Source organism: Borostomias antarcticus (genome assembly GCF_949987555.1).
Source record: "Borostomias antarcticus genome assembly, chromosome: 5".
In the NCBI taxonomy this organism is placed as follows: domain Eukaryota; kingdom Metazoa; phylum Chordata; class Actinopteri; order Stomiiformes; family Stomiidae; genus Borostomias; species Borostomias antarcticus.
This window is the reverse complement of record NC_140238.1, coordinates 16636693-16664374: the sequence shown is the minus strand read 5'-3', so window position 1 is coordinate 16664374 and position 27682 is coordinate 16636693. Positions and strand designations below refer to the sequence as shown.

Here is a 27682-nt window from a genome sequence, read left to right as displayed (position 1 = left end):
AGGGGAACAATGCTCATATAATAGTTGAGATAATAGTTTATTTACTTAGCTTAACAGTCATTTTATACCATAGGCCTATCGAATGTAATATTAGTTTTAACAAAAGTGCACAGAATGAATATTGAATATAGATTGGCTTCGGTAACCATTCCATATTCAAAATCAATCACAGACCAGCTTGTGACAACCAGCATGCGCATTAGCTCTCCAAACAACGTGTAAGTAGCCGAATACAAATTAAACCGATAAAAAAAATTAAATGTAGCCTATCTCTTAATTGAGGAGAGTCAAATGTGATCTTTGTATTGCAGTTTTTAAGCCCTCCAAAGGATAAGCTATTTGTTCCGCTGCTTGGAGCATCTGTCGGCGGGCTTTGATTTAAAAGGGTCCAAATAAGATGATTTGGTAACATCAAGGCTTTCTCAGCGGTAATGATTACATTTGGAACTCAGATCCATGCAAGAATTTGTAGCCCACTAAATCTCCGAGATAGGCTAACCCCCCCCCCCCACACACACACACACACACACACACACACTCTTCAAAAGTCTTGTCAAAGGGCTGGTATTTGACAGTCTCAGCTTGTACAACTCCATCAATTAATTGGATACGTTGTCGGGATGCTGGTTCCTCTCATCTGCTACTTAAAAAGACAAAGGAGCGACGGGGGGCTGTTGACACCTCTGTGTCCGGGCAGGTATAAATAGGGAGTCAGCAGACCAGAGAAGCAGCAGACCTCTCCTCGCAGCAGTTGGAGAAACAACCTACATTTGGACCTACGTGATTTTTTTTCTCAGACAACATGCAAGTACTGAATAGACCAATCGGAACATACGGGCACCCCGTGCGTAATTACGCATCGCCTTATCCACAGTATTCGGGAAGTCAGTGCGCAGCATCGACGAAGCCTTCCAGTGGGAAATCGTTCACTATCGATGCTTTGCTCGCCAAGCCCGAGGAGACCGGTAGCGGCCGGACGAGTCCCGCTCACTGCGGAGTGAAATATCAACCAACGGCCTCACTTCTCCCTCTCCCGGCTCAGATGTGTTCACCGATACCTCCGTACCTCTACACACCGAACATGTTGCACACAGCAGTGCACACACAACCTGGATATTCAGTCTACTGCTACCCGCCTTTCCCATACCAAGCATCATGCCGAGGAGCATTTTACCCACAAGGTAATTTTTAATTTGAAAATACTTTTTTGACATAGGCTTTTCCTTGATTTATGCCAAACCTATTCAGACCATGAAACTGAATACATGTTAATCATTATCTTCTCGCTCTTTGTCTCACAGATTCAGCTCTATCAAAAGTCAGCATCCACTCATTCAAACACAAAGGAGGAAAATCCAAACGAATGCGCACCAGCTTTACCAACGAACAGCTATCCCGGTTGGAAAAAGAATTCGCACGCCAGCAATATATGGTTGGATCCGAGAGGTTCCTCCTTGCGTCAGCCTTGCAACTAACAGAAGCACAGGTTAGCAAAACAGACCATTATGTCAAACTACTGAATGCGACGGTGTTGTGGTTTTAAAGGGAGTGTTGGGGGGGATTTAACGTTTCCAAACTAGGTAACATGGGCTACTCTGATTCTAACTATAGGCCTACATTCTTATTTTCAGGTCAAGGTGTGGTTCCAGAATCGACGCATCAAGTGGCGCAAGCAGAGTCTCGAGCAGCAACAGGCCAAACTGGCAAAGCTCGGCCTTGCTGCCCCGCCAAAGAGCCCAGGTTCTCAAGGACTCGAGGATGAGGGAGATGAGGAGATCGACTTTTCCGACGGCTCCGATGTGGACATCGATGGACCCTTTGACCGCTGCTGATTTGTTTTAACGGGACTTGAACTGAAATGGGACTTTTGTACATACACAGCTGAGAATAGGCTATACGGTAGAGGCCCACGCTACCTCTGCTTGTATAAATATTTATGTAATAGATATATAGCTCTATATTTAAACGATGTTTCTTACTGTATTGCTCTTGCAAGAGTGCTCTCTTTCTTATATAAAACCACAATGTTTTTATATATGTGATATATTCAAAAATATATTTTCTGAACCTCTGAGATCTTGTGGTCATTTCTTGATTTTCGACAGTTCAATGTATGCTTTGTCTGGTCCCAGTGAAAGAAACAGATTATTTTTCAGTAGGCTATCAGAAGTATCTGAATTTGTCATTAAGGATTTCTTTTCATGGTTTTGAGGTATTTCACAAGCCTTGTAGAAGCATTTAGACAACTGAGAACTGAAAGTTACATAACAAAATAGTTTATCACTCCATCAACAATACATACAAACTTGAATAGGCTACAAGCATTCCATGTAGTAGCATCTTTGGAGAAATTGGTATTTTTAACATCTGCATATTTAAATTCCCATACATACCCCAACAAATATTGCAGTAACCTCACCACCCACCCATTACAACACAAATTCGAGGTTAAATGGCACCAACCAACAATATGAGTTTTTGCTAATAGACAATCTATCTGTCAAATATAGGTTTAAATATAGATTTACATATTGACACCCAGAGCACAATTTACTATTGAGGGTGGTTATAACTAAAACCCAATCTCTTATCTTTACAAAGTCTCAGTGCTGCTAAATTGATAAGACCATAAATCTATGAAGAGTGACTTAAAACAGAATGACTTTAATCTACTGTACTGCATGTTAGTTCAACATGGATTTCAACACCAGTTGTGTCTAGAGATGGCACGTTTCTTCTTCTTCTTCTTTTAGTCTGTCTACTCTTCCTTTCCTGTCTCCCAGCCTGTCACAGCTTGGTAATATCATATAGGATTGATTAAGAGAGACATGGCAGATCTTTCCTAAGAGCTTGATCTAACACAAAGCAGTTAGTGCCCAATTCCTGGGACAGACCATGGTTCCCCCTGATTAAGATAAGCAAATAAATAACTACCCCAGGGATTAGCAGGGATATCTATAGCCAGGGGTGGTAGGGGTCAGTCTGTCTCGGGGCTATGAACAGGGTCCCTGTGTTTAATCTGTTTAAATGGTCAATATGCCTGTTCTCAGTAGCTCGGAGTGGACAAGCCCCCCTAGTGCCACCCAGTGAAGGCAGGTGTCCCATCATCTGTCTCCTCTTGGAGAGGCTGCAAGGGGAGCAGCATTGAAACCTGACGTCTTACAGACAGAGGGACACATGCAGCCCAGCTCTGTCTGGCAGACAGGCAGGATTAAACAGGAGAGAGTAGATGTAGTGTAAAAGAATTAGGATGCAGCAATTACAGCCATCGGGCAGCTAATTGGGGGGGTCAACCTGAAACCCATAGCTCACTACTGGAGACAGAGCTATACCAAGCCAAGCAGATGCAGTGCAACTGCTGTACTATTACACCGCCTTCAATATTTATAACCTGATCTCTGCTACCGATTCAAACTAAAGTTACACTTCCAAAAGGAATAAAATGAAACTGAAACATCCTGTGTGTCTTAATGGAGAAGCCTTGGCTCTGTTTCCTCTTTAATGGATGAGACCAGATCTGGTTGAAGTTGAAAGAAACGAGCAGCTAAGATGCAGAACAAGACATGGGAACAGAATCAAAGGGAGAGATTTAATGAACAGTAGCAGACCTGATCTTCTCTCTGTCTCTCCTCCTCCACCCCCCGTCTCTCCCCGGTCGCCCAGGTTCTGCTGATTAGCAGTCAGACACAGAGGGAGGAGGGCTCGGGTGTAAGATCTCCAGAAGCGTCTCTGATGTGATCAGCCAGGGACCCCCACCTCTCCCCGGTGTCCACCGCGTCCCCACTGCCCTGCGTAATCCAATTGTGGGACAGAATGAACCGGTCAGAGGCCTGGGAAAACCTGCAGAGGCATGGAAAGGGGGTCACTGGGGCTCATCGTCACAATTAGCACAGGACACTCTAACCCCTGAAAACATTCCTGTAACTCCTAACCCCCCAGGGTCTGTCTTAAAACAGCACAGCATCCTAATCTAACAGCAAGTACATCTTCTTTCACCACCTGTACTGTCATAGCTCTAATCAGCCCATGATGTCTTCACGGCACTGCGAGGAAGGGCTGAGTTCACAGAACTCCGAGAGAGAGAATAACTCAGAAGACTGCTAAGCCTATTGACCAGACTTCATCTGGGTCAATTATTTTAATTTAGATAGGAGGCCGATTCCTTAAGGACATACGTAGGCCTAATTTGTAATTTGAGAACCTCATTATTCATAGAACTGAAGTCCAGCGTTAGACATCTTTGTTAGTGTAGAAAATGCGCCGAGAAGGTGTGAAAGTTCTCATGGAAAGAAATGACCACTATTGCGTGGTCGAATAGGAAAATGCAGTTAATTTGAGCGATGACACGTTTTAGTGGAGGCAATTGTAAAATCCTCTTTTGCATTTTATTTGCAGAGCAAGGGCCTTCTACTATATCTAATAGTCATTAACTTCCATTACAATCGTTTGAAGTAGACGCTGTCTTTTGTCTCATTGTGAAAGGTTTCATTTGAGATGCACAATGGCAACAAGGAGACAGGGGGACCACAAGGACAGGGTAGGCTACGCTTTAAATTACCATCTGATGTTTGGAGAACAAGATCATTTCAATTCGGTCTTGTCTCCAGGAAATAGGGTCGTTCCTGTTCTCCGAAGTAGCTAGTGCCAATAACAAATAACGCAGCTTGACGTGTTATTCGCGATTTCTACTCTATCTAAATCCAATCCCCTCAGTGTCTATTACGCACAAAAGGCCACTTACTGTTAGAATTTCCTTTTGTATTTGCACTGCTTTTGTATTGCACTGTCTTTGCGCTGTCCTGTCTTGTCCTGCACCCTGTCCTATGTCGTCTGCAACAGCGTAGCCTAGGTCTATGCCATTACCCTAGTCAAATTCATAATATGTGTGAACCAATAAAATGGATCTCCCATGGCCAAGAGAATGGATCTGGGATCTTGAATTTTAAGTTTACCAACTGTATAGGCACCGGACAGCTGTTATGCCTATTATATAAACGTAAGGGAATAACGGACATTGCCTAGAGACACGAACCTTGGAAAGTGACTGGCAGAGTTGTTTGTGGAGGAGGAGGTGATGACAGAATCGAGTCCATACAGGTGGTAATTCTGGTAAAGGTCTCCATTTCTCATACAGGTGGCACAAACACAGGAGAGTGCTACTTTTCCCATCTCGTTATGATGGGGTGAAATTTTTCAGGTGTTTGAGTGGAATAGATTAGCTGAACACACAGCGCTAATGCGAAACAAAATAGCCAATTAGTTTATTAATGAATGGAGGTGCGAGCTATAGTCTGACACGGCCTGTCACCGCCTCACGCCATGGCTACTGAATGAGTAGCCCTCTTTCTTTCGCCAGTAGCCTATTTTCAATGTTTGCTGTTGATGACACCTTCCATTAAAATCCATCGGTGGTAACTCGAGCTTGTTAAGTTAACATTTTCTGGAATGGATGGTCTTGGTCTTTCTTCCGAGTGACGAAAGCATGCAGGAGTATGAAAAAAAAGTAATGCTTTGGCAGGCTATTATATTAATGAACTATAGACTATATTTTGGCACACGTTAGTAAGGTCATATTTTAATGTTAACATGTAGCCTACTGAATAGACCAATAGATGGTCTGGGATGCTAATAGACAATTTTGTTAACACAAATCAAGGATGTATTTAAAGTAATTTGGGTTTCAACCTACTTGTAAAGCAAATGTAGGCCTAATGCACTATAGGTCTACTTAAAACAATAGGAGAATAAGTAGGCCTAATTTTGGTGTGTAAATAGGTAGGCCTATTAGTTCAGTGAATAGAGCTGCAAAGGCTTCAACCGCAGGATGGCAGCATTATGACATGGAATACTAGCCAGCCCAACAGGCTATAGCTTTGGTATAGGCCGACATAGCCTACTACAGACATATACGTTAATTTGACATATTTGAATGAAAAATGGTGTGACAAATAGATTATCTGTCTAATTGAACAGATAATTAATAAAAACTCGAATGTAGCCTACACACTTTTTTATCCTTTATTTAACCAGGTTGTCTCAAAGACCTCTTTTGGAAGAGAGACCTGTCCAAGAAAGGAAAGCAAAAATTACAGACACACATTACAACATAATACATGACATTAATACAGATTAAGCATCTGACAATAAAAGATTAAAAAAGAAAAGTCACATCAAGTCAAACCACAGCACGTGCCAGCAGGTGTCCTCAGTGATTCACATTGAACTTCTGAATTAAAATTTTCCCCACAACAGAGGTTTTATGCTTCAAAACCACCAGGGGGCAGCAAATGCATTGCCAGCTTCTGTCATTACACTGTAATTAACCAGACCAGAGTCGGTAGCAGTTATTTCGCAAAGCTTGAGACTCATCTTACACTGAGCAGTATGTCCAATAGGCCTACTTCATACCCCCCCCCCCCGCTTAATTAAGTCATGCAGACCTAACTGACTGCTGCAGTTCAACTATAGGCTCCTAGGTAATGTGTGTAGCAGGCTGTGTTAATGTAATGCGTTTTCGCCATCTATTAACAGACCTGATCAGGGTCAGTGCCCAGGTCGCAAAGTTTAATCATTCAACTTTACTTTGCCATCAAAGGGCCTGTGAAGCCTTTCTAACCCCACCCTCTCCCTGTCTCTCTTCGTGTCTTACCATGTGTGCAATGCATGCTGTAGTTCCCATGTTTCACGACATGGTATGAAATGGGAAATTGATCATGTAAATTATTGGGTAAAAATATTTCTGGCATGGACATTTTGATTTGATTTGAAACCTTTACTTAGTCAGGGAAGATATTTGAGAGCAAGCTCTCTTTTCCAACATCGCTCTGATTACATAGCCTACATACATTAGACATGTCAGAGCAATAACATGCCTGTTCACATTCATTCGATACTGAATACATAATTGTAATAAACTGTAATAGAATATTAGCCTATATTTTCCTTGTCATAAGCTGATAGACAAATTGAATGAGGTAGCCTATTTGTAGACCTAGCGTGATTATTGACGAATAGCCTACACCTTAGATAGATAGGCTAAACATGTTTTTATTTAACTTTGCCTGATCTTGTTTCTTTATCGTGATTCTAGAAGTTAATTTGATAAAACATAAAGTCCTCTTAACAATGACTGCTTTTAAGAGTGTTTAGCCTTAAACGAACATCTTGTTCTACCCCTTCATTTTCATCGGTAATGATTTTCTAATGCACTGTCTGTGCAAAGGAGTATATTAGGCAGATAATTATTAACTTTAAGAGTACACCATGAAAGCTAAACACGAAAGATTAGCCGAGACTCTCGGCCTTTGGAGGAAAGGGGCTACAGACTAATTGCAAATTAGGGCTGTCATGCAATCTACTTGACGGTTGGCTAGTGCATTATGGGGAAATATGTTTTCTCGATTTTCGACAAAGGGCTCTATGACTTTCAATTTAGAGTGCTGCAATACGCGAAAACTTGGCGACTTGGCTACGTTCTTATCTCGAGTTGCCCCCAAACTCGGTGGAAATGTCTCAATTGAAATGAGTTGATAGTTAATGTATTATATGCAACAGCCCCTTAAACCCTTGGGTTCCTGTCTATGCGAAAGCTTGATGACTGCATGTCAGCATCTCGCGAACCTATAGCCTAACACTTCCCAAGACGTTGCCCACAAATTACAACTTATTTCAAAATTAATAATATGACCAATTTTCATATCTTACAAATTAATGAGCCTAAGCATTTCTAGTTTGCTTATTATTATTATTATTATTATTGTTATTATTATTATTATTATCATTGTTGTTATTATTATTGCTGTTGTTGTTGTTGCTGTTATTATTTGTATTATTGTTGTTGTTAGTGTCATTGTTTTTATTATTATTATTATTATTATTATTATTATTATAAGTAGGCTAGTAGTAGTAGTAGTAGTAGCAGCAGTAGTAGTAGTAGTAGGCCTAGTAGTAGCCTAGTAGTAGCAGCGGTGGTGGTGGTGGTGGTGGTGGTGGTAGTAGTAGTAGTAGTAGTAGTAGTAGTAGTAGTAGTAGTAGTAGTGGTGGTGGTGGTGGTGGTAGTAGTATTAGTAGCCTATTATTTAGCCTGTGTGTGTGTGCGTGTGTGTGTGTGTGTGTGTGTGTGTGTGTGTGTGTGAGGGGGGTGGGGGGTGGGGGGGGGGTAATAGGCCTATTGATAATTCGGCTATATTAGGCTTTGACCATTGTCGTTATTACAGCAAAGCAATTTCCATTATTGGGATTTCTAGGCCTAATTCGTGGCTATATGGCTATTGCTTATATCAATTTATTTGATGCAAAAGAGTTGCTGATCGCATGCAGCTTTAGTTTCCATGATTCTCCTTCAGCCATTGCGCGCATCAAAAGCCTATTATTACATTACATTAGCCTACATTACATTACATTAGTCATTTAGCAGACGCTTTTATCCAAAGCGACTAACAATAATTGCATTTAACATAGGAAGAGCCAATGTACTACTACTTGCCAGAACTCACAAGTGCATCTTCTTTCTAAAACAAGTGACTAAGAGCATAATCTCTGCTATCAAGAAGCCTACTTCTTTGATTTCGAAGTTCACTTAAGATAACTGATGATTTAACATGCATGGTTATCAGAAGGTCAGCAATCGAATAACAGAATTAAAATGTTCAATCCGCCCCCCAAAAGGCATGCATATCAATGCATTTTACGCACGCGCGTGCAAAACATAAACTGAGCGGCAGTGATATGAGTTGAGGTATAGGCTACACACTGGCTGTGTACTCCATATAATTACAATGAATGACAGGCAGCTCTTTTGTGTTTTGAATGGGGATTCCCTGATGTGAAGTAGGCTCTAAACAAATCACCCATTGTGAACAAACAACAGATGCATAGATGACAGGATGCAGGTGTGCATTAGGCTATAGCAACGTGAACCTGATGAAGAATGTCCTTATACGCTCATTGTCATAACATGGGCCACAATATAGACCCAGCCCTTGCATAAACCTTTACGTTGTTAAACTGTGCAAAAACACCGCATCCAATCCTGGCTCTGTGTGACCCATGAGCCAGGCAGCCAACTCCAAAACACTCATTGGCAGGTGTAGCTGTCCAATCAGAGCAGTCTGGTTATTATACTGGTTGGCGTCACACAAATGTGAGTCCTGAGGTTCAGGGTGCTCATGCATATTTTCACAGAGATTCTCCAAACACGCACAGCTCCATGGATCAGGCTAATTCAAGGCATTGAGATTGCTTTTCATAACCACCACGGGGCACTTGCGTCCTTGGCCATCATGCTTTTTTGAGGGTGCGCTTTTTACTTGCATCAAGGAGATAGTTGCAAGATTTTTCTCTTTTTCTGGATACATCGAACGTGAAAGACCATGTTTTCGTCACCTGGCAAGCGTTGCTTCACGATAGAGTCCTTAGTAGCCAAAGAGAATCCTTTAACTACCGAAGATCCCATTCGACCTACAGCTCTAAGTTACTCCAACCACACGGACGCTTTCATGAACGGCTACCAGGGTCCAGCAGGTAGGGCACTTTACCAGAACCCGGAACTTGTGTTTCCTGAGACGGTAAACCACCACTCCTTGACCATGAACCCTCACCAGCTTGGGGGGTCGCATCTACAGCATCCACACTTCTTTGGGACACAACATCGTGATCCACTTAATTTCTACCCATGGGTCTTACGGAACAGGTTCTTTGGACACAGATTTCAAGGTAATTCTGATTAAGAAATTAATTGGGAAATATGTGTGTGTGTGTGTGTGTGTGTGTGTGTGTGTGTGTGTGTGTGTGTGTGTGTGTGTGTGTGTGAATGTGTGTGTATGTGTGTGTGTGTGTGTGTGTGTGTGTGTGTGAGACAGGCTAGAATAAATAACTTTATGGCATTTTCACCTTTACCATGCACGACAACTTGTGTGTTGAATAGGACGATGTTTATTTATTAGCCTCACGGGATTCGTATTGGTTCCATGCACTCCATTCAAGAAAGACACGCAGAGGAGTGGAAGATGTCAGACAGGGAAATTGGTTGATAATGATAGACATAATAATAGCAATAATGGCAATAATAGCAACAATATTGACACTAATCGGTTATGAGAAGCAATGTGATTCCTGTATAGGCCCTATTTGTGCTCTGGGACAGTGTAAACCAGAAATAATCACAGGTGCAAAAATAGATCACCTCCTCAACCCTTATTGTTTGAGGCACTGAAAGTCTGCATGGCAGCAGATAAACTATGGACAAAGACATATCTGTAACATGTTATGATGAGTGGGCTACCATTAATCTTGAATATTTTAAAGCACCTTGACAAAGCAAGGGGACTTTCCCTATAGACGTATTAAATAGAATAGAATCCCTCCACATAAAAATAACAAAATAACAAAATTAATTTAGAACAAAGTTGGCTGCTTTAATTCAGTGAGGTTGGGCTATAAAATATAGGCTAGAGTAAAAAAACAACAACACCCAAGACATTTCCCTATATGAGTCCACTAGGATATAAACAAAAGTAGCCTAGTTGACTAGTATAAGAAAAGCATAGCCTATATTGGCAATCAGGCCATGATTAGCTAATATTGATGATATTGCTAGGCTACTATTTAGTGCTATTAGAGACGCGATACTACGATTTGACCGCATCTGGTAGCTAAGTGAGATGACTGTGTGTGTATTTAATAGGCTACTTATCAAACATGGTTTGAATAAATTAATAAATGCAAGACGAACTGTTTAGAAATAGGAAAAAGGCATAGGCCTACTAATAGGCTAAAATAAAATTATTTCAGAATTGAGGAGGCCTATTATAGGAAATAGGAAATATTGCTCTAATTATCCATAACCAAAATAGACTGATGCAATACTATTTATTCTGTGTTCAGTCCGATATGTTATAAAATCTGAATTAAGCAACACCAACAAAAAGGCCATATGCCTAAAGTAGTCGATAGTTTGTTTCTGTAGGAAAAAAGTGTGTGGGGGCGCAGTGACTTAAACACGCACATCATTTTCCCACAGGCGGCAAGAAAGGTCATAAGGAAAGAAATTCCCTTGGCCTAACATAGGGCTGTTTGTAGATGATCATATCTATATAAGCCGATAGGATAGTTGAAAGGTGTCTCCTAATGTGACATCTTGAGACCATTCTGATTTATGTTGGGGTTGACTGCCTCATATTACACAAATAGTTTAGAAATGGTATATTACTATCCTGTTGGAATTATGCGCATTAGTGGAAATTAGGGATTAAAACTATGTGCACTTTTACATCCATACGGAACAAAAACATACCTGTGTGCCCATTCCTCAACTCTGATTATAGATTCTGATCTCCTTTCCCCCTAGGAAATGATGTTTCCCAAGACAGTCTTCTCCTCCATGGCCCTTTCGCCAGGAAACCCAAACGCATTCGGACTGCGTTCTCCCCATCCCAGCTCCTGCGTTTGGAAAGGGCTTTTGAAAAGAACCATTATGTTGTTGGGGCCGAGAGGAAGCAACTGGCCAACAGTTTGAGTTTATCTGAAACACAGGTAGGCTAAGCAAAGCCATTAAGAAAAGAACAAGATTGTATTGCTTGGTTTAGGCTGGCATTCGTCAAATAACATAATATTAGGGTATTTTTACGTTTGTGGTTTTTTTTTCTTCTGTTGTCTATTGTATTTGCCTTTTGTAGGCTATTTCTAATGTTGTGTAAAACACATTGAGAGGCACGTTGAGTCTGAAATGTGCTTTATAAATAAAGATCATTAGCCTATATTATTATTATTATTATTATTATCCTATCATTCTATTTAACATGGACAAGAGACATTTCGGAGAGCTGCTGGTTTTGTATGATAAACGTGTGATCATTTTTGGAGCGAAAATGTCCACATCCTAATTGTTGTCTCTTTTGTAGGCTAATTTGTGACGTAAGACCTACAGGTTACTGACACTTAAGCATGGGAATAATATAACAATACCATTAAGATTGCAAAAGAGCAATGGCACGAATGCGAGTAGCCTAAAATAAGTGGGATTTTAATAGACTACGCATCAGTCGAGAAAGCCAGAATATGCCTATCTTAATATTTGAAGAGTTCATTTGCAAAAACAGATATCTCCGTTTTGCTAAATTTGGATAAATCATCAAATCAAATATCAAATATCAATCAAATTGCAGTTGGGTTGTTTTTAATAGGCTAAGTAGAGTGCCCTTTACTTAATCAAAACTCCTCCCCAACTTAAGCTCCCCATTCACATTGTGAATTCTGCTCCTACGATTTTTAAAGGATTGTTAAAAACCCATTTGTTCACCATAAAGGACTCCTAGGTTCACTTGCTGTTGTGTTGTGTGAGAGTTGTTTGTGTGAGTTTTTTCCCCCCACACTGTGTGCTTGAGTGCTAGACTGTACTTGTGTACTGTCCTCCCTTTTTGTGCAATCTTTCCTCTCCCTTTCGTTCTACCCTCGGGCTGCGCTCCGGGCCAGTGTAACAACTGGATGGGGAGCGCATTACAAATGCAGTGCCTATACCTATACCTAAAACAACCCAACTGCAGTTTGATTGATATTCGGTAACCTATTGATATTTGATTGAAAAAATGATTTATCAACATTTTATCAAAACGGAGATAGCCTATCTGTTTTTGTAAATTAACTCTTCATTTATAATGGGACAACAAGATATTTTTGAGTGTCGTTTTTTGTTAATTTGTTATCAACATTGGGATTATTTTCTTTGATATTTACTGCTTGAAACGTTTAACCAATTATTTAGTAATTATAGCTTTCACTCACCGACCCGTACATTGTCACTTAACTGTCACAGAAATCCAGCACACAACTTACTTTGAATAAACAATACGTTGTCTCTCTTTTTAGCATTAATATGGAGCATTTTAATTATAACTTCACTGCCCAAATGTAGTCACATTTAGTTAAAAGTTCTAGCGCGTCTCATAGAAATTACTAAATCTACACTCAAGGCTGCAAAAATGAGCTTTCTTTTGGGGGGTGAGCGGGGGGGTTAAATAAATTAAAAATACTCTGGAGAGACACTTCCGATTTTGAGAGTCTGGTGCAGTGGCATACACTAATGCGATGTTTGTGCAAATATTCAAATTACAGGAGTCGAATTAGACAAATACTAAGTGATGTTATTTTGTGCTTTTTCCAAGCTAAGCATCTCCCATGTTTAAGCATTTCATTGTACATGATACCCGCATTTGGTAGGCCTATAATAAATAAACTATCTTGAACCTTAGTGTTCAGAACAGTAAATATACCACTCACGTTTATTGTCTGATTGTCAGTCATGTATGCATGGTTCCCCACCTCCAATATCATGCAATTTGTTTTCACTTACAATGCATCAGCTGGAGAGTCGAGTTATGCTTGTAACAGTGATAACAGTTATGGAATAGTGTAGTTGTGTAATGTAGCTGGTTCATCTGTACTGTTATACAGTTATATAACTGATGTTTGATGCAGTGTTAGAAACATATTGACCTGTTTTAGCGGTGAGTCCCACAGGTGAGCCTCATAGAGTCTATACATCTGCCTGTCTGCATCCTCAGGTGAAAGTCTGGTTTCAGAACAGGCGGACGAAGTACAAGAGACAGAAGCTGGAGGAGGAGGGTCCTGAGAGCCAGCAGAAGAAGAAGGGCAACCATCACATCAACAGGTGGCGCATAGCCACCAAGCAGGCCAGCTCGGAGGACATCGACGTCACATCAGAGGACTAAGCCGCTCTTTTCCCCTAACCTGTGTCCCCTTTTGGAGTATAAGAGGACCAACACCACTCCTATTTATTATGTAATATTGTTGAGTATAATTAGAAGAAAATACACAAGGACTAATATGTGATCATCAGTTTATTCAAGAACAGCAAGGGATGAATTCAGTGATGCAGAGAAAAACAGACTCATAATTTCTTGGCACTTGCATCCATCCTGCATATCTCTGACCTCACCTAGCAAAGATCAACCCGCATGTATTCATTGATATTTGGTACATGACGTAAGGGGGATGGCGGTCAACCATGCACTGTTTTTGCATAGTATTATTTTACATATTATTATTATATAGAGACCATTCACACCCTGGGTTAGTGGCATCTATACATTTACTCCCATTCTCGATTTCACAACAGCCTGTTTGTTTTTTCATGTGACCTGAACAAGGCCCGCCAAGAATCCTAAAGGCCTATGGTGCTTCCTGATAATGGTGCCCCACTCCACTCTAGTCGAGTAGCCGCAGGCTGGCTCTCTGGGATAAATGACAGAGGCCCCTGGTGTCATACGCAATACATTTAACCATACAGACGACAGTCTATAGATGCATTCTTAATAGCTTGAGCATATCAAGGGGAAAACATCTATAGCTGATGTATATTTTTCCATAAAAACATTTCCATCAACACATTTCATTTCATAGTGTCATGTCCTTACATTATGCTAATATCTGAGATGATCACGGTAACAGAAGTCCTTGTTTGTGGACGTTTTATTGATGAGTGGATGAGTGACTTGATACAGGTCCCAGTATGACAGAGTGATCAAATGATTTCTAACGGCTGGATCCACTGATCTGCGCATAAACTTCATTAGTCGTTGAATGTTTGCCAACACCCATTTACTATGACGACAGATAAAGGTAATTTTCAAGCTACGACTGTAATAAAAAATTAAGATGTTTTAGAAATAAAAACATAAAAGAATCAAAAGTGTTTGACTGATAAAAACTATGACGATTCTTCAGCTGTGTTTAGAGTGCCCTAAATACCTCCCCCCCCCCCGCGAACAGTCAGATAAGCAGGAGAAAACCTGTGCTTTGTCAGGTATGATACCTGCAACTCTGCCAGAAGCACACACAAGATAATCCCTCTCCTTCTGAGTCTGAGCTCTGAAAGAAAGATAAGCACTTTAGTCGGGAAGCCCTCTCACAAGTCGCCCCAGTAATCGTATGTCAAAAGAAAAAGGAAGGCGTCCATGCTTAAAGCCCTGATGTACGACCCTGAAGTCCTGTGTGGTGAGCTGTGAGGTTGAGGTGAGGGAGCAGGGGAGGAGATGGGTGAGAGACATAAGGTATTATCATTCCCTTACTCCGCACGGCCACTAAATACTGGAGGCCTCTGCACTCCTGAGCACTGCTTGCTTTGTTTTGAGTTTCCGGGACACCCTATACTCGGTGCAGGTGCAAATACAATATGTAAAAAAGACAGAATTCCCATCATTCAAACAAACAACTCTTTCCTGAGCACTCATGGGGAAATAGCCGTCAAAAGACTTCCCACTTTCGCCGGCACTGTAGCTCACACCTCAGCTTGAGAGGGGTGCACTGGAGCAGCAGATGTGATTGTGGGCCTCACTCCTTCCCTGGGCAGGCAGGTGTGATTTCACACACCCACTCCGGGCAGGTAAGGAGTGCACGCTGGCGGCATGCCTAACGAGAGCCACTCCTCTCAGAGCCTCTGATAGAAAACAATTAGCCGCAATCACACTCGTCCCCCTGAGAGCCGCGTCCCGTCTCACCTGAGTCAACAGGGAGGGGAGACAGGGACAGAGGGAGAGACTAGGGAGGAGGAATGTAGGGAGAGCAGCTGAAGGGAGGGGAGACACTGGAGGATAAGCACGGTACTGGTAGGAGAGGAAGGGGGCCTCCCTGGGGCTTTGGATCAGCAAGGGGGGAGAGCAGAAATAGTGGATCCAAGATGGAGAGTATCGAGTTGAAAGGCAGGGTCCTGAAATAAGTCCAGTTTTCCTATAAAGAACTAGGAACACATATACTGTACTGTATGTTTCACAAAAGGTCCTTGTTTTTGTTTGTCATGCAAGGGAGATGGCATTGCTCACATCGACTGTTCTTCTCTTAATTCAACATGTGGCGTCTTGTCATGGTACCCTGCACAACAACCGACCATGCCACGTTCCCTTGACAACCAGGTAAACACACCACCAACAGCACAAATCTAAAGATGATAGTGAAGATAAGACGTCAGGTGAAATGTTTCTATAAATAAAATCACGTCACAAAACTAAAAGACAAAATAAATATGATCAAAATTATCCTTATTTAATTTTGGTCCATTGGTCCATCAGATTATGGCTGATAATACCGAAAAGTCAAATGTGCATTTGAAAATGTTCAAAACACCATCTCACAGGCATTAACACTCGAATCCATTTCATAGTATTCATTATAATAATATTGAACTGAACCCTGAACAGTCACATTATTGGGATATGTACTTTCTTACGGTATTTATGTTTCATTAACTGAGCTGTATGCCATTTCTCACTCAGGTAGTTATATGCATGGCTGTGTGAGTCCCAGTGAGATAAGCAGCATTCACATCACTCAGAGGCCCTTATTGTAGGTCACGCTCTTACAATCTGTCGCCATGGCAATCTCTGGCTCTAGTCGAGTCACATCGATCTGTGGGAATCAAAGGGGGGAAAATACAGTCAATTGGGCAAATGACCACATTAGGCACGTCATGTTAATGTATACACACTGTTTACATAGAGGGACAGTACATGTTCACGCATGTGTGTAATATGGCTTGTAATGTGCTGCATTAGGATCTGTAACAGTTTGGTTTGCAAATGTCTCTTGCAAGTGTTTCTCACAGGCATCAATCACTCACATTTATTGCAAACGTGCAAATAGAGCTAATTTGGCAGATTAAAGTTCAATTTTGAGAAGCATCTCCCAATATTTTAACCATAGACAGATGGCTGCGACTTTGAGGCAGAATTTTAATCAGACATCCTGGTAAGTGTGAAACAAGGGAGAAGGACAAATTGGCTGAGTGGGGGGTACAGGAGAGTGGGGCATTCATGTTGCTTTTTGGGGAGGCTTTCGTCTGGTACCCTTGTGAAAGTGCAAAAAGGACTAGAGACTGAAAACCATGGCGGGGGTACAACGGAAGGCTGCTGTCTTTCACGGGGCTGTCGGCAGCACATATGTCTGAAGTTTTCTGCCATATGGCTGTCTGTGCTATTTACAGTGGTAATTAAATCCTAAACATCTTTAAAGCCTGTTTTGGCTGGCTCTCTTTACCGAGTCAATTGGCAGAGGAGAGACAAAGAAAGAGAGAGAGATGGAGGAGAGAAAAACACATGAAATCATGCCAAGGCCACTCATGGAGAGAAAGTGACACCGTCTCAGGAAATAGACTAAAGTTCTACTGGACTGACTGACTATGGCTACTCTTCTTGGCAATTGTACTACACAACAGTTCTAATTGAACAGTTTATTAGTAAGTAGTGAATAGTCTACCCTCCCTTTAACACAATAAGATCAGACGACTGCATTGCTCACAATGACCCGGGGAGATCTACTGAGGGAAAGAGCAGTATTCCAGAGACAGGGGCGTGGAGAGAGAGGAGGGCTAGCGAGAGACAGGACCTGAGACATCTGTGGGAAGAGGCTGATGGCGAGGGGCAGCGCCAGGCCGAAGGCGGCCAGACACACCAGACTGTGGATGGGTAGAACCAGCCTCCTGTGTTTATGGAGGAGAGGCAGCCTGGTGGACGGAGAGCAGGAGGAATCACTATACATCAGAACAGCTTCAGTACAACAGACATTAACAGAACATACAAGTAGACCGTTGTCAAATCAAAGATATATATAACTCATTTATTACTGTATATGTCCATGTGCTCCACAAATATAACACTGAAGTCTCCCTTTTAGTTTAATTGCGGTTCTACAGTCCACTTCATGCATCCACCCCACCTTCCCTTCCTCCTTCCTGCCGTCCGTACCCTTATTCCCTCTACGGTGTGTGGGACAGCGCACTCAGCGGGGGCCCCAGAAAGGCCCGCTCCCTCTCTCCTCCTCCAGCGACGCCTCTCCCTAACGAGGAGATCGGCTGCCTAATGAGGGAGCTCATTAACACTTACGAATGCCATGCTTTAATTAGGCTATACATATTTAAAAGGGAGTCGAAATAAGAAAAAAAAAGTCAATGGGAAAAAGTTGTGCGGTAATTCAGTGTGCGAGCGAGAGGGGTCATAGATGGAGAGAAAGAGACAGAGAGAGAGAGAGAAAGAGAAAGAGACAGAGAGCAGGACAGAGCCAGGGTTAGGGTAGGTGACCTTTCAAAAACCAGGCCAGGTCCAGCCTGGCTTAGGTGCGAAGCTGACTTGTTTCTGTTCAGGACTGGTAGGACAGAAGCTAGTCATGCCACTGAAATAGCTGTGAATTGAAATGACATGAAATAATGTCTGATAAATAAAGATGGGTCTTGTCACCTGAACACATCAGTTCCAATGCTTCCAATGCTAATCCAGCACAATGAGAGCGGGATAGCCAGTAAGCGCATGAGCTCACAACAACTAGCAGCAGCTTCCATAACATTAATGGTAGCGGTCAGTGGCTAAAGCAGTTACACTGATAATAACATAAAGTCATCCCCACCGGGAACCCCGGTCTCCTGGGTGGGAGTCCAATGCTCTCACCACTACTCTACTTGTGCAGTGGAGATCAGTGGGTTGATTTTGGCGTCCTTCTTGATTTTGGTGTGCTGGGACTACTGCCTCTTGTGATGCCAACAGAGAAATGCAGGCCAACATTGTCCACAGTAACGGAGGGAGGGAGGGAAGGAGGGAGGGGGTGATAACCGGACGAACGCTATACTAGGTGCGCTGGCTTACAGCCACGCACAAAAAAGCATCAATACATTAAGCTCCTTCCTCCATCACCACCTAAAGCTGTGCCAGTCAACAGTCAGTCTAATCACCAAAAATAAACCACATGTAGGCGTAGAGCGACTGGTGCATCACATCCCATACAAAAATGAATTACTATAGGATTTGAAGTGTCCTACTCCTATTGTAATGAGGACTGTCTGTCTATAATGCAGTAGCGTACCGTTGGGTCTTGCACAGGGTCTTCTCTGACATTTTTATTACTCCCAATGCCTACTCCCCTATTTCACTAATCAGTGTTTAGGCTACTAGCCTACTAGGCTACTAGGTGTATTAAGGCGACAAGCGCACGAGCAGAGAAGCGCAGAAAAGAAGTATCGGTTTCTTGGTAACAGACATAAACATTGATAATCGATGTTGGATTGAGTAGTTAGGGTTGAGTACTCTTGAAACGAATAAAGTTTGCCACTAGAGCGCCGATTTGTACACCCGTAGACTCAACAGCCAGACATCTTGATGGTATATAAAATACTAGTCTTTGCACTAAAATACAGCTCGCTCTGAATTCGTCTGTCTCCCCCTGCTATTTCAATAATGCGCGTCATACTTGTATATGTCTATAATGAACAAATATGACCCATGCTTGTTTATTTCTGGCCGGTGGTTCTACCACATAAATTCAATAACTGACATAGAACCACCAGGTAACCGCATTTTTACATAGCTTTTATAACATCCAGTGACAAAAAACTGTCCACACCACAAGTTTTGAACTCCGAACATTCAGCATAGTAGACGAGCTCCTTAACCACTAGGCCACCAGAGCTCTTGAAAGTCAATGGTGTCATAGTCTTTTGTTTCGATGTTCTGTGACCACTGCCTCTTGTGGCAGCAACATAGAACTGCAGGTCAACCACGGAAGGGACGGCGAGGGACAACCTGACATTCGCTATTCTTGGTGTGACAGCTTATGCCTCACACAAAAAAAAGAAAACGAAGAGGAAGCAAATCTTAATTACTTTCAACTTTTCTAACATTTTCCAAGCATTTGGAGAAAAAAGTGGATCGGGATGAGAAGAGGCAACCGTCAACCTACTCTCTTCTGCAGTGGGGGTGGGGGGGGGGGAGGCATTGCTGCCATTACCTCTTCTCTGCTCTCAGCACCATAATCCATCACAGAGGGGCCGCCCAGCTACCCCACTCAGCTCCCTTGTTCTCGCTCCATTGAGAGCCACCGAAGGCGAGCTGACACAGAGGACAGCTGAGCCCTACTCACCTGCGACCATGGTCAACCCCCCCCCAACCCCCACCCTCAACCTCCCCCTTCCCCACCCCCCGACAAAAAACCCAACCCAGCCTCGCCCTATTCAATTTCTCCGTCGCTCACTCATTCGGTGCCTCACTCCCTGGAATCCCAAACACACCTGGCCGGTGCGGCCCGCCATGGGAGAAGGCCTGGGACAGGCGCTGTCAGCGCTCACAAAGAGCCGCGCATTCTTCGGCATGCCACATGTGCAGCCTGACTGTCTGTCACGACGTCCGCACAAACACCTCACATCATTAAGTGATCATTACAGTCACATCAAACCGGGGAGAATCCTCCCCCAGTCAAAACGGGAGACGTTGAGAAGTAGATCTCTGTCGTTGCCAAGTCTGGCCGCCTAAGAGACGGTTGGAATGGAGAAACAGCCTGGCGAGGCATATGGTTGTTTTTTAATGGTTTGGTTTTACTCTAACAAAATCTTTTGTTTGATATTTCCTTACCCAATATCTCAGCATTGGCAGAAAGTATTAGGCAGTATGTAATAAACTCAGCCAATGATGGCCTTACCTGTCCAACAAGGCCATGACCATTGGGGGAAGCAACAGAATGGGCATGGGTAGGACCACTCTGGTCAAGGCTGTCTCCAGAAGTGCCTGACATAAACACAATAAGAAAAACAGAACCGTTAAGGTGGTACAGAACCCGGCCATAATGTCAGTGTGTGTTAAGTCTGTTGAATCCGGTCAGAATCTTCTTCTTACATGCCTGGCAGCCACTTTGGAGGTGCCTACCACGTTGCCATTGTCGTCCAGCACACTGATGCCCTCTGACAGCTCAGAGTGTCTCATGAGGACCACGTTACAGATGTTGGCACTGGCTGTGGAGGAGAGAGTAGACTGGCGAGCAGGTAAGATACCCTACATAACCCTTCTCTGAGTCTACATACCACTCCTCTGAGCACAGCTTGTACTAATGCTGCAGAAACATCTCCTAAGGGCAATCTACCCACCAGACCAAAAAAGTCAAGGCACCCAAGGAAACATGAGCAGTTATTGAAATGGGCCAATATGAACACTGAAGACAAATATATGCTAATATAGATGGACCTGTCTCCTTGACTCTAATAGGAATAAGAAAAACTCATTTTAGAGAGTTTAGTGTCCCTGCCTGAAGCCTTTTTAATTTAAGACAACAGCGCGCCAATTTATCTTCACTAAGGGCTCCAGGGCTAGGGGGTCGGTGTGCAAGTGGAATTCAATTGACTGAGTAAATAGCTCTTTTACCTACAAGGGATTTTTATCCAGACCAATTAATAGCATGGTGGAACGGGGGCAGGGGGGGGGGGGGGGGTCATTATAAAACATAGAATGGAGACAAAATGGAGCAAATTAATTAAAACGAGTCTGCATTCTTAATTTTGTCTAAAAACTGGAGCAATATGTATGTAAAATCCTACAAGCATTTCAAGATGTTTTCTTCTAATCATCTTCAAAAATATAATTAAATGAGAAATAGAAAGAAATTAAAAAGAATTACTTATGCCTATGTTTTTCTGGAGGTATGACTCTCCGCCCGAATAAATACTTCAGAATCTAATTGAATGACAGTCTGGTGCTTGATTAGGTTATTACAAATAAATCTACCCTTAAGTAATCAGTCAAACAAAATCAGGGTCAAACTTTAAACAGTAGATTGGTTTTGCTTTGTTCAATTAGCCATTTTAATTACCTTCTGTATAGGAACACCAAAGACAACAACAACAACAGTGAACCAACAGAAATCAGGTAAATGGAGCCTTGACATAGAGACCATTTTAGGGGTAATGTGTTTGCAGCAGCAGAGATCTAACGAGGAGCCAATTACAAGGCGGTGGCAGGGCTGCACAAACCTGTTGATTTAATTAGGGGGGCCGCCCGGGATGGCGAGGGGTGCAGGCAAACAATTTAATTACAACCCAGCAGCCCGGGGCATCATGGGAGAGACTCTGTCCCCTGGGTGTGAGTGTACTGTATGTTTGGGGGGGGGGGGGGACATGAAAGGAGCCTTGTGGATACACACAAGCCTGACGCAACAAAACTCAAAACATGTCTCTAACTCTCCAGAGGAGACTCTGTATTGCCAACAGTAGAATTACATTTGCCGTTAATATGCTGAGCTTAAATGATCGTATTCCATCATTCAGAACCTCGAGCCACAAAATTCATACACCTTAACGTATTTTATGAGATTGGGGAATTTTAACTTTAACATTGACAAAATCTAATAGATTCATATATTATGCTAGAGTATACCATTTACTGTAGCAGACATTTTTATACACACCCACGGCAGGAAAGGGTATAAACCTCTGCACCAGAACCCGTGTGGCAGGGCTGAACGTGTTGGCCCTCTGGATAAACAAATTCAGCCCGACCTGCAAAACAATTAAAAACAACCATAACAAGGAGTACAACCAATTATAAGACCTCCACAATAGGTGGGCAAATGTAATCACGTTTTATCCATGCATGCTGAAATAACAATGCAGTCTAAATTACTGAGGTGCAAAGACTTGTTTGTTGTTATGACAACCAGTGCTTTTGCTGCAACCCCCTACTTCACACCTGGAGGTACGTTCTCCATTATAAATCATCTGCTACAAAATCACACTGATTCTCACGTTCTTACACTACAGGTGATACCGTCAGGGGGAAATTAAAAACAGTGCTAATCAAACAAGTTATTTCTGCCAGAGAAAAAACAGTGCCTCATCTATTATCAAATCAGTTGCTTTAACGTGTCACACACCTCTGACTTGTTATTGAGTTTTAATGGGTTGGGGACTTATAGGACCTCTACTTAACCAGCTTCCTCTCAAGAGCTAAGCCGCCATACACTTCCTGTCCCTCCGTCTTCCAAGCCTGGCAGGGGGTTCGCCCTCCAGGCTGAGGGTTAATTGGTTCCCTCCCCCTCTCCCTGGCCTGTCGTTCCTCCCCCTAGACACAGTGTGATCTGCCCTGGCTGCTGCCGTTGTCATGCCTCGGGGCTTCAGCCGGATGCCCAGCGGGACATCTAATTGGCTCTGCTTGAACCCTGTGTCCACGCGAGGGGGCGAGGCAGGCAGGTGACTCGCATGTGACCCTGCCTTTGACATTAGATGGGAGTCGGTGGGTTCAGTGGGCTAAACTGCAGTTGGACACAATCGTTGATAGTCTACTGGATCACGGAAATAAATCTGAGTTTGTCAAAAGAATGGGGCACCGTGGGAACTCACAGCAATGGAGACAGCACTGGTTACTGCTCCGAGATAGCCTTGGTAGAATGTGGAGGCTGGAGTGGGCTAGAACAGTGACAAAAGAAATGAGGAAACATTAGGTCACCTGACATTAAATGATGGCATTTCTGCATTCGGGTCTTAACCGTACCTTAGTGGCATTGCGGTTGCAGTAATTAACACAGGCGTTGTGGCTCTGATTTAACCACTGTGAGGAATAGGAACAAGAGTCAGTAAAAACAACGATTAACATTTTCTTATCACAATGTTGGTGTGACAGGTACAGTGATACTAGTGACCATTCGGGCATTGTTTTTGAGTGATTATGATTTAGTATTAAACAATGAGGGTTTAGTTTGATGAGGGTATACCTGCCAGAAGATGGTAGATACCAAGGTCTGGTTGGGGAGGAGGAGGCCCACAACCTGAACACATACATAAAGCAGCATGATGACAACAGGGGCGCCACTAGAAATGCTGTGCCCTATGAAAGAATATTGCCCCCCCAAACCTAGACCTTATGATACTACTATGATACTACTACTACTACAACTACTAGTACTACTACTACTACGCTTAAAAAAATACATACACACGTATTGTATGACATTCTAAAAAGGCAGGGTCCTTGGAATCATCCTAACTCTAGCTGGGGAAAATGCTATTGCAAAAGATGTAACACTACGAGGTACAGTATCTCTTTAATTAGAGCTGCATATAAAAGTTGATTGTCCTAATCCTGGGTTGATCTTGTAATGAACATTACTTACCACCGGTGTGCCGAATGGTATATAACCTAGGAAGTGGAGGAAAAGACAACACTGGAAAATGACTGTAGGCATACAAAGCCTGACAATGCACATTTTGGCTGGGCAATTATCCATGCATCTATGCCAGGTAATAAACAAGATGTTGTGAACAGTGACCAAAACTGACCTCACATGGTTCAAATGGACATGAATTGTATATCAATGACCTAGCGAAACATGCGTTATGCGTCTGTAGCGTGTTGACCTGTGCTTTCCAATACTGGGCCACCACTGGGGGGACTCTCACACCCGAGTCCTTGCTGCTGCTACTCCACTCTCTTCCTCTCTTTCCCAGTGGAAGTCCAAGGTGGCCTTTATATAGGTGTTGTGACCCCCGACCAAAATACTCTTCTTTCTTACAAGACCCAACAGCGGTTCTCCGTCGCCATGGGAGATGTGCTTTAATCAGCGCCCAGCTGAGTGTGACCTTTTCCAGCCCAGAAACAACCTGAAGTGCCCTGTTGAGCTGCGACAATCCGCAGGGCTAACGCCTTCAAGTTGGACTACATAACAAGCCCGTATTACACCCCACCTCCAACCTCCCCCACACACACACCCAACCCCCGTACCTGACATCCGAAAGGGCATGAGGATCTTTTCCCCAGTGTCAGGGTGGATGATGGCCTACAACAGGAAGAGTAGTGAGAACCGAGCCTCACTGTTTCAGATACACAGGTGACTAATGGGGACTATGATGGGAGAGAGAGAGAATGATTCACACCACCATTTGAGTTGCACTCGAGTGAGATTCCCTCAGCATTTCTCATGATACTAGTGTATGATATGACCGGCTGGATGAGACCGTGGGGACTTATCCAGACCAATTGAGATAGAGATAATGATGACAGAGCAGTGTGTGTGTGTGTGTGTGTGTGTGAGAGAGAGAGAGAGAGAGAGAGAGAGAGAGGGAAAGAGAGAGATAGAGAGAGAAAGCAAAACATTTCTTACTTGCTTTATTTTCTGAGCCTGCCAAAGCTGCAAAGGATATAAGACAAACAGTATATATACTGTTTAGCATACAGTATAAGACAGTTTCCCATGATCTATCTTTGTTTAATATATTTTTAAGCATCAACTTTTTATATATATGTGAGTGTATATATATATACACTATATATATACCATGATATATATAAACACACTGTTTAATGTATTCTTCTCCTAGTCTGTTGGGGAAACGTTTGGGTGGTGTGGTTTCTATAGCAGCCCCACCTCTGGTTGTTCTGACCTCTGACTTCCCAGACACCTGGTCTCCACAGTTACCCTCCCCTTGTCTCTGTCCAATCAACACACTCAGAACATGCTGCAGTGTCCTATTTCAAAAACAACACACACATCTAACTACAAAAGGTGCAATAGAAGGGACAGGGAAACTGCCAACCACTTTTACTTTCTAACACGGGACCAAACACTTCAAAGCCAAGTGGATTTCCATTCACTTTACTATGATTTATAGGAGTTTGTGCCAATGGCTTCTCAACGTGTCTCCTTACCTGGGCATCTGTTACCCCTGGAGGGAGAGTTCCGTGTTTGAAATGGTCCAGGAGGTCCACACACTCTTGGAGACGTTTCTGATTTAAAAACAAAAGCAAAATAAATAAATAAATTCCTCTAAAGGAAATGTATTTCTATAAAAGGTCATGTGCATCTATCTACCTCACATTTAACTAAGATTAGGGGTTGCAGGGTCCCATTTTGTTCTAAATAGCCTGCCATCTGCATGTAGCTATAGTGTGTGTGTGTGTGTGTGTGTGTGTGTGTGTGTGTGTGTGTGTGTGATAGATAGATAAATAGATAGATAGATAGATAGAGATTGAAAGAGAGAGAGAGAGAGAGAGAGAGAGAGAGAGAGAGAGAGAGAGAGAGAGAGAGAGAGAGAGAAAGAGGGGCATCCATTCTCATCATTAGGGCAAGTTGGGACCGTGTGTGGCCCTGCGGGGTGCAGGAGGGCGGTGGAGCTGACACACAGCTGCTCCACATGTCCACGCCTCGTCACATCCCAGGAGCCTCCGCTGCTATTACTGTCACCAATGAGCCTGCTAACGGCTTAATTACCTTGGCCAACACAGACCTGGTGACTCGAGTCACCCCCCCCACCCCACCCAACCCCACAACACAGCCACAGAGAGCTAGCTTTGACAACTCAGTGGAAAACCAACAACACAGCAATCACCTAAGTACACCTATAGCATGTTTTGTACAGTGGTACAGGTTTATTTAGGTTGCAGTCATGTCACGTAGCCTATATTGCTGGTTTGTTTCATATCTGGCTGCACAACCAATTTATCCTTATGAGACAATAAAGTTGAGCTTGACCTCAACATAATTCATTCAGGAGTGGTATATAGAACCATATAACATGCTGGGTTAGTGTCTCCCTGTGGATAGAAGCTCTGTACCTCAGACACAAAGAGGGTGCTAGGGTCAATAACATCCAGGAAGTGTCTGAACCTGCCAAAGAACGTGCTCTGAGAGAAAGAGAGAGAGAGAGAGAGAGCTCCCCGTTATTCACAAAAGCAAATAATTAAAAACAAACTAGACAAATTCTGAAAATCATTATTTTCAAGTGGGAGCCTACATTTCCTGCAAAACAATTAATAGTTGATGTGAGGCAAGTGTCTCCATCCTGCAGTTACTCCAGAAGTGACAGGCAGCTGTTGCTCAGTAAATTGTGACATTAGGCTACTGTGTGCCAGTTGTTTTATCACGTCAGGTGGAGCCTCCTCATTAATACCTCTCACAAACCGTTTCCCTCTGTGTGAATCCGCTAGCGGCAGAGGCAATTCATTCCAAAGGTTGTGGAAGCAAGTTTTTATTTTTTTATCCTTGATCATACGGAATACAACATGTAACAGCCAATCTGGATCAGAGTCTTGCTACAGTTACTGCTTGTTGAACATGCGGAAGGAGCTGTTTTTGTGGCGCGAATGGGAGATTATTTTCTCTCTGGCCAATAGAGGTCCCTGTTATAACAGCTCTTTCTCGCACAACTTTTCAGACGCTGCATTACTAGCATGGCATAGGCTACATGTCCCCACTTGGCTTTAGGCTACTTGTGCCAATGTGTCGGAGTCAGATGCAGACTCTCACATTCACCGTAGTTTACCACATGGCAGGTAGGCAACAACAGTCCAACAACAGTATAATTATAGGTAGGCCTACTGTAGCTAGACTGGGCTGGATAGCACTTTATGAGATCCTGCAGATGATTTTCTTTGCATAGCTTTTTGCATTAGTAAAATATTTAGCTACCTGGTCGAAACGACACTTGCCATGCTGGAATATAGGATAGTATTGAGCCGATTCTGACATTGTAGCGTGTGCAAATGTTCACGAGTCACTGCGTTCAACGTTACGTTGTTCAACACTGAACTGTCTCGTCCAAATATTTAACCAGTAATAAAATCGATTATTAGATGGGTATTGTAGTTTTTTCTTCTGCCGTTCAGAGCTAAAGTGCTTTGCTGAAAATAGAACATTAACTACATTTCCCATCAGACATCTGGTAGGCTACTTTATATAACAGAGGTAGGAGAAATATGTCAAACATCTGTGAATGTTATTTGAATATATTGAGTTATAACCTTTCACGCTATTCCAGCGTCTTGAAACGGCACACGTTGACGTGGTCAAACCATTCTTATGTAGGCCTATTTGTGGCACAGACATGGTTTATATGGGAAGATAGCCCTCTTATGGACATATATTAATAATCGTA

General features: G+C 42.8%; 3 protein-coding genes across 6 annotated transcripts; 2 read left to right on the top strand and 1 right to left on the bottom strand.

Moving 5' to 3' along the window:
- Positions 1-802: 802 nt before the first annotated feature.
- Positions 803-1832, top strand: noto (notochord homeobox; the record flags this gene model as incomplete). Its single annotated transcript, XM_084438972.1, has 3 exons — positions 803-1181; positions 1302-1486; positions 1632-1832. The coding sequence occupies 3 exons, from the start codon at positions 803-805 to the stop codon at positions 1830-1832; spliced, it is 765 nt and encodes a 254-aa protein (XP_084295098.1).
- Positions 1833-9371: 7539 nt separating this feature from the next.
- emx1 (empty spiracles homeobox 1) lies at positions 9372-13727 on the top strand (the record flags this gene model as incomplete). The annotated part of the gene is made up of 3 exons (XM_084437936.1): positions 9372-9714; positions 11348-11532; positions 13560-13727. 3 exons carry the CDS (start codon positions 9372-9374, stop codon positions 13725-13727), a joined length of 696 nt encoding a protein of 231 aa, XP_084294062.1.
- Positions 13728-14923: 1196 nt separating this feature from the next.
- sfxn5a (sideroflexin 5a) lies at positions 14924-27342 on the bottom strand. Of its 4 annotated transcripts, XM_084438476.1 has the most exons (14): positions 27217-27342; positions 26364-26432; positions 25458-25535; positions 24913-24939; positions 24534-24588; positions 23926-23951; positions 23527-23580; positions 23307-23363; positions 23156-23221; positions 22225-22315; positions 20664-20779; positions 20470-20555; positions 17395-17512; positions 14924-16419 (listed from the first exon to the last, which is right to left on the bottom strand). In XM_084438476.1, the coding sequence occupies exons 1-14, from the start codon at positions 27274-27276 to the stop codon at positions 16342-16344; spliced, it is 981 nt and encodes a 326-aa protein (XP_084294602.1). In that variant the 5' UTR covers positions 27277-27342; the 3' UTR covers positions 14924-16341. The 4 variants fall into 4 exon arrangements, with proteins under 4 accessions (XP_084294602.1, XP_084294601.1, XP_084294603.1 ...); XM_084438475.1 differs by having other exon boundaries at positions 14924-17512; XM_084438477.1 differs by having other exon boundaries at positions 14924-17512; positions 20694-20779.
- Positions 27343-27682: the final 340 nt, after the last annotated feature.

Coding starts and splice junctions, on each gene's coding strand:
- sfxn5a (XM_084438475.1), bottom strand. CDS start 27,276: ATGTCAGAATCGGCTCAATACTATCCTATATTCCAGCATGGCAAGTGT. Junction 23,952..24,533: donor CATGCCCTTTCGGATGTCAG/GTACGGGGGTTG, acceptor TCCACTTCCTAG/GTTATATACCATTCGGCACA. Junction 20,556..20,663: donor CCAAAGTGGCTGCCAGGCAT/GTAAGAAGAAGA, acceptor TGTTTATGTCAG/GCACTTCTGGAGACAGCCTT.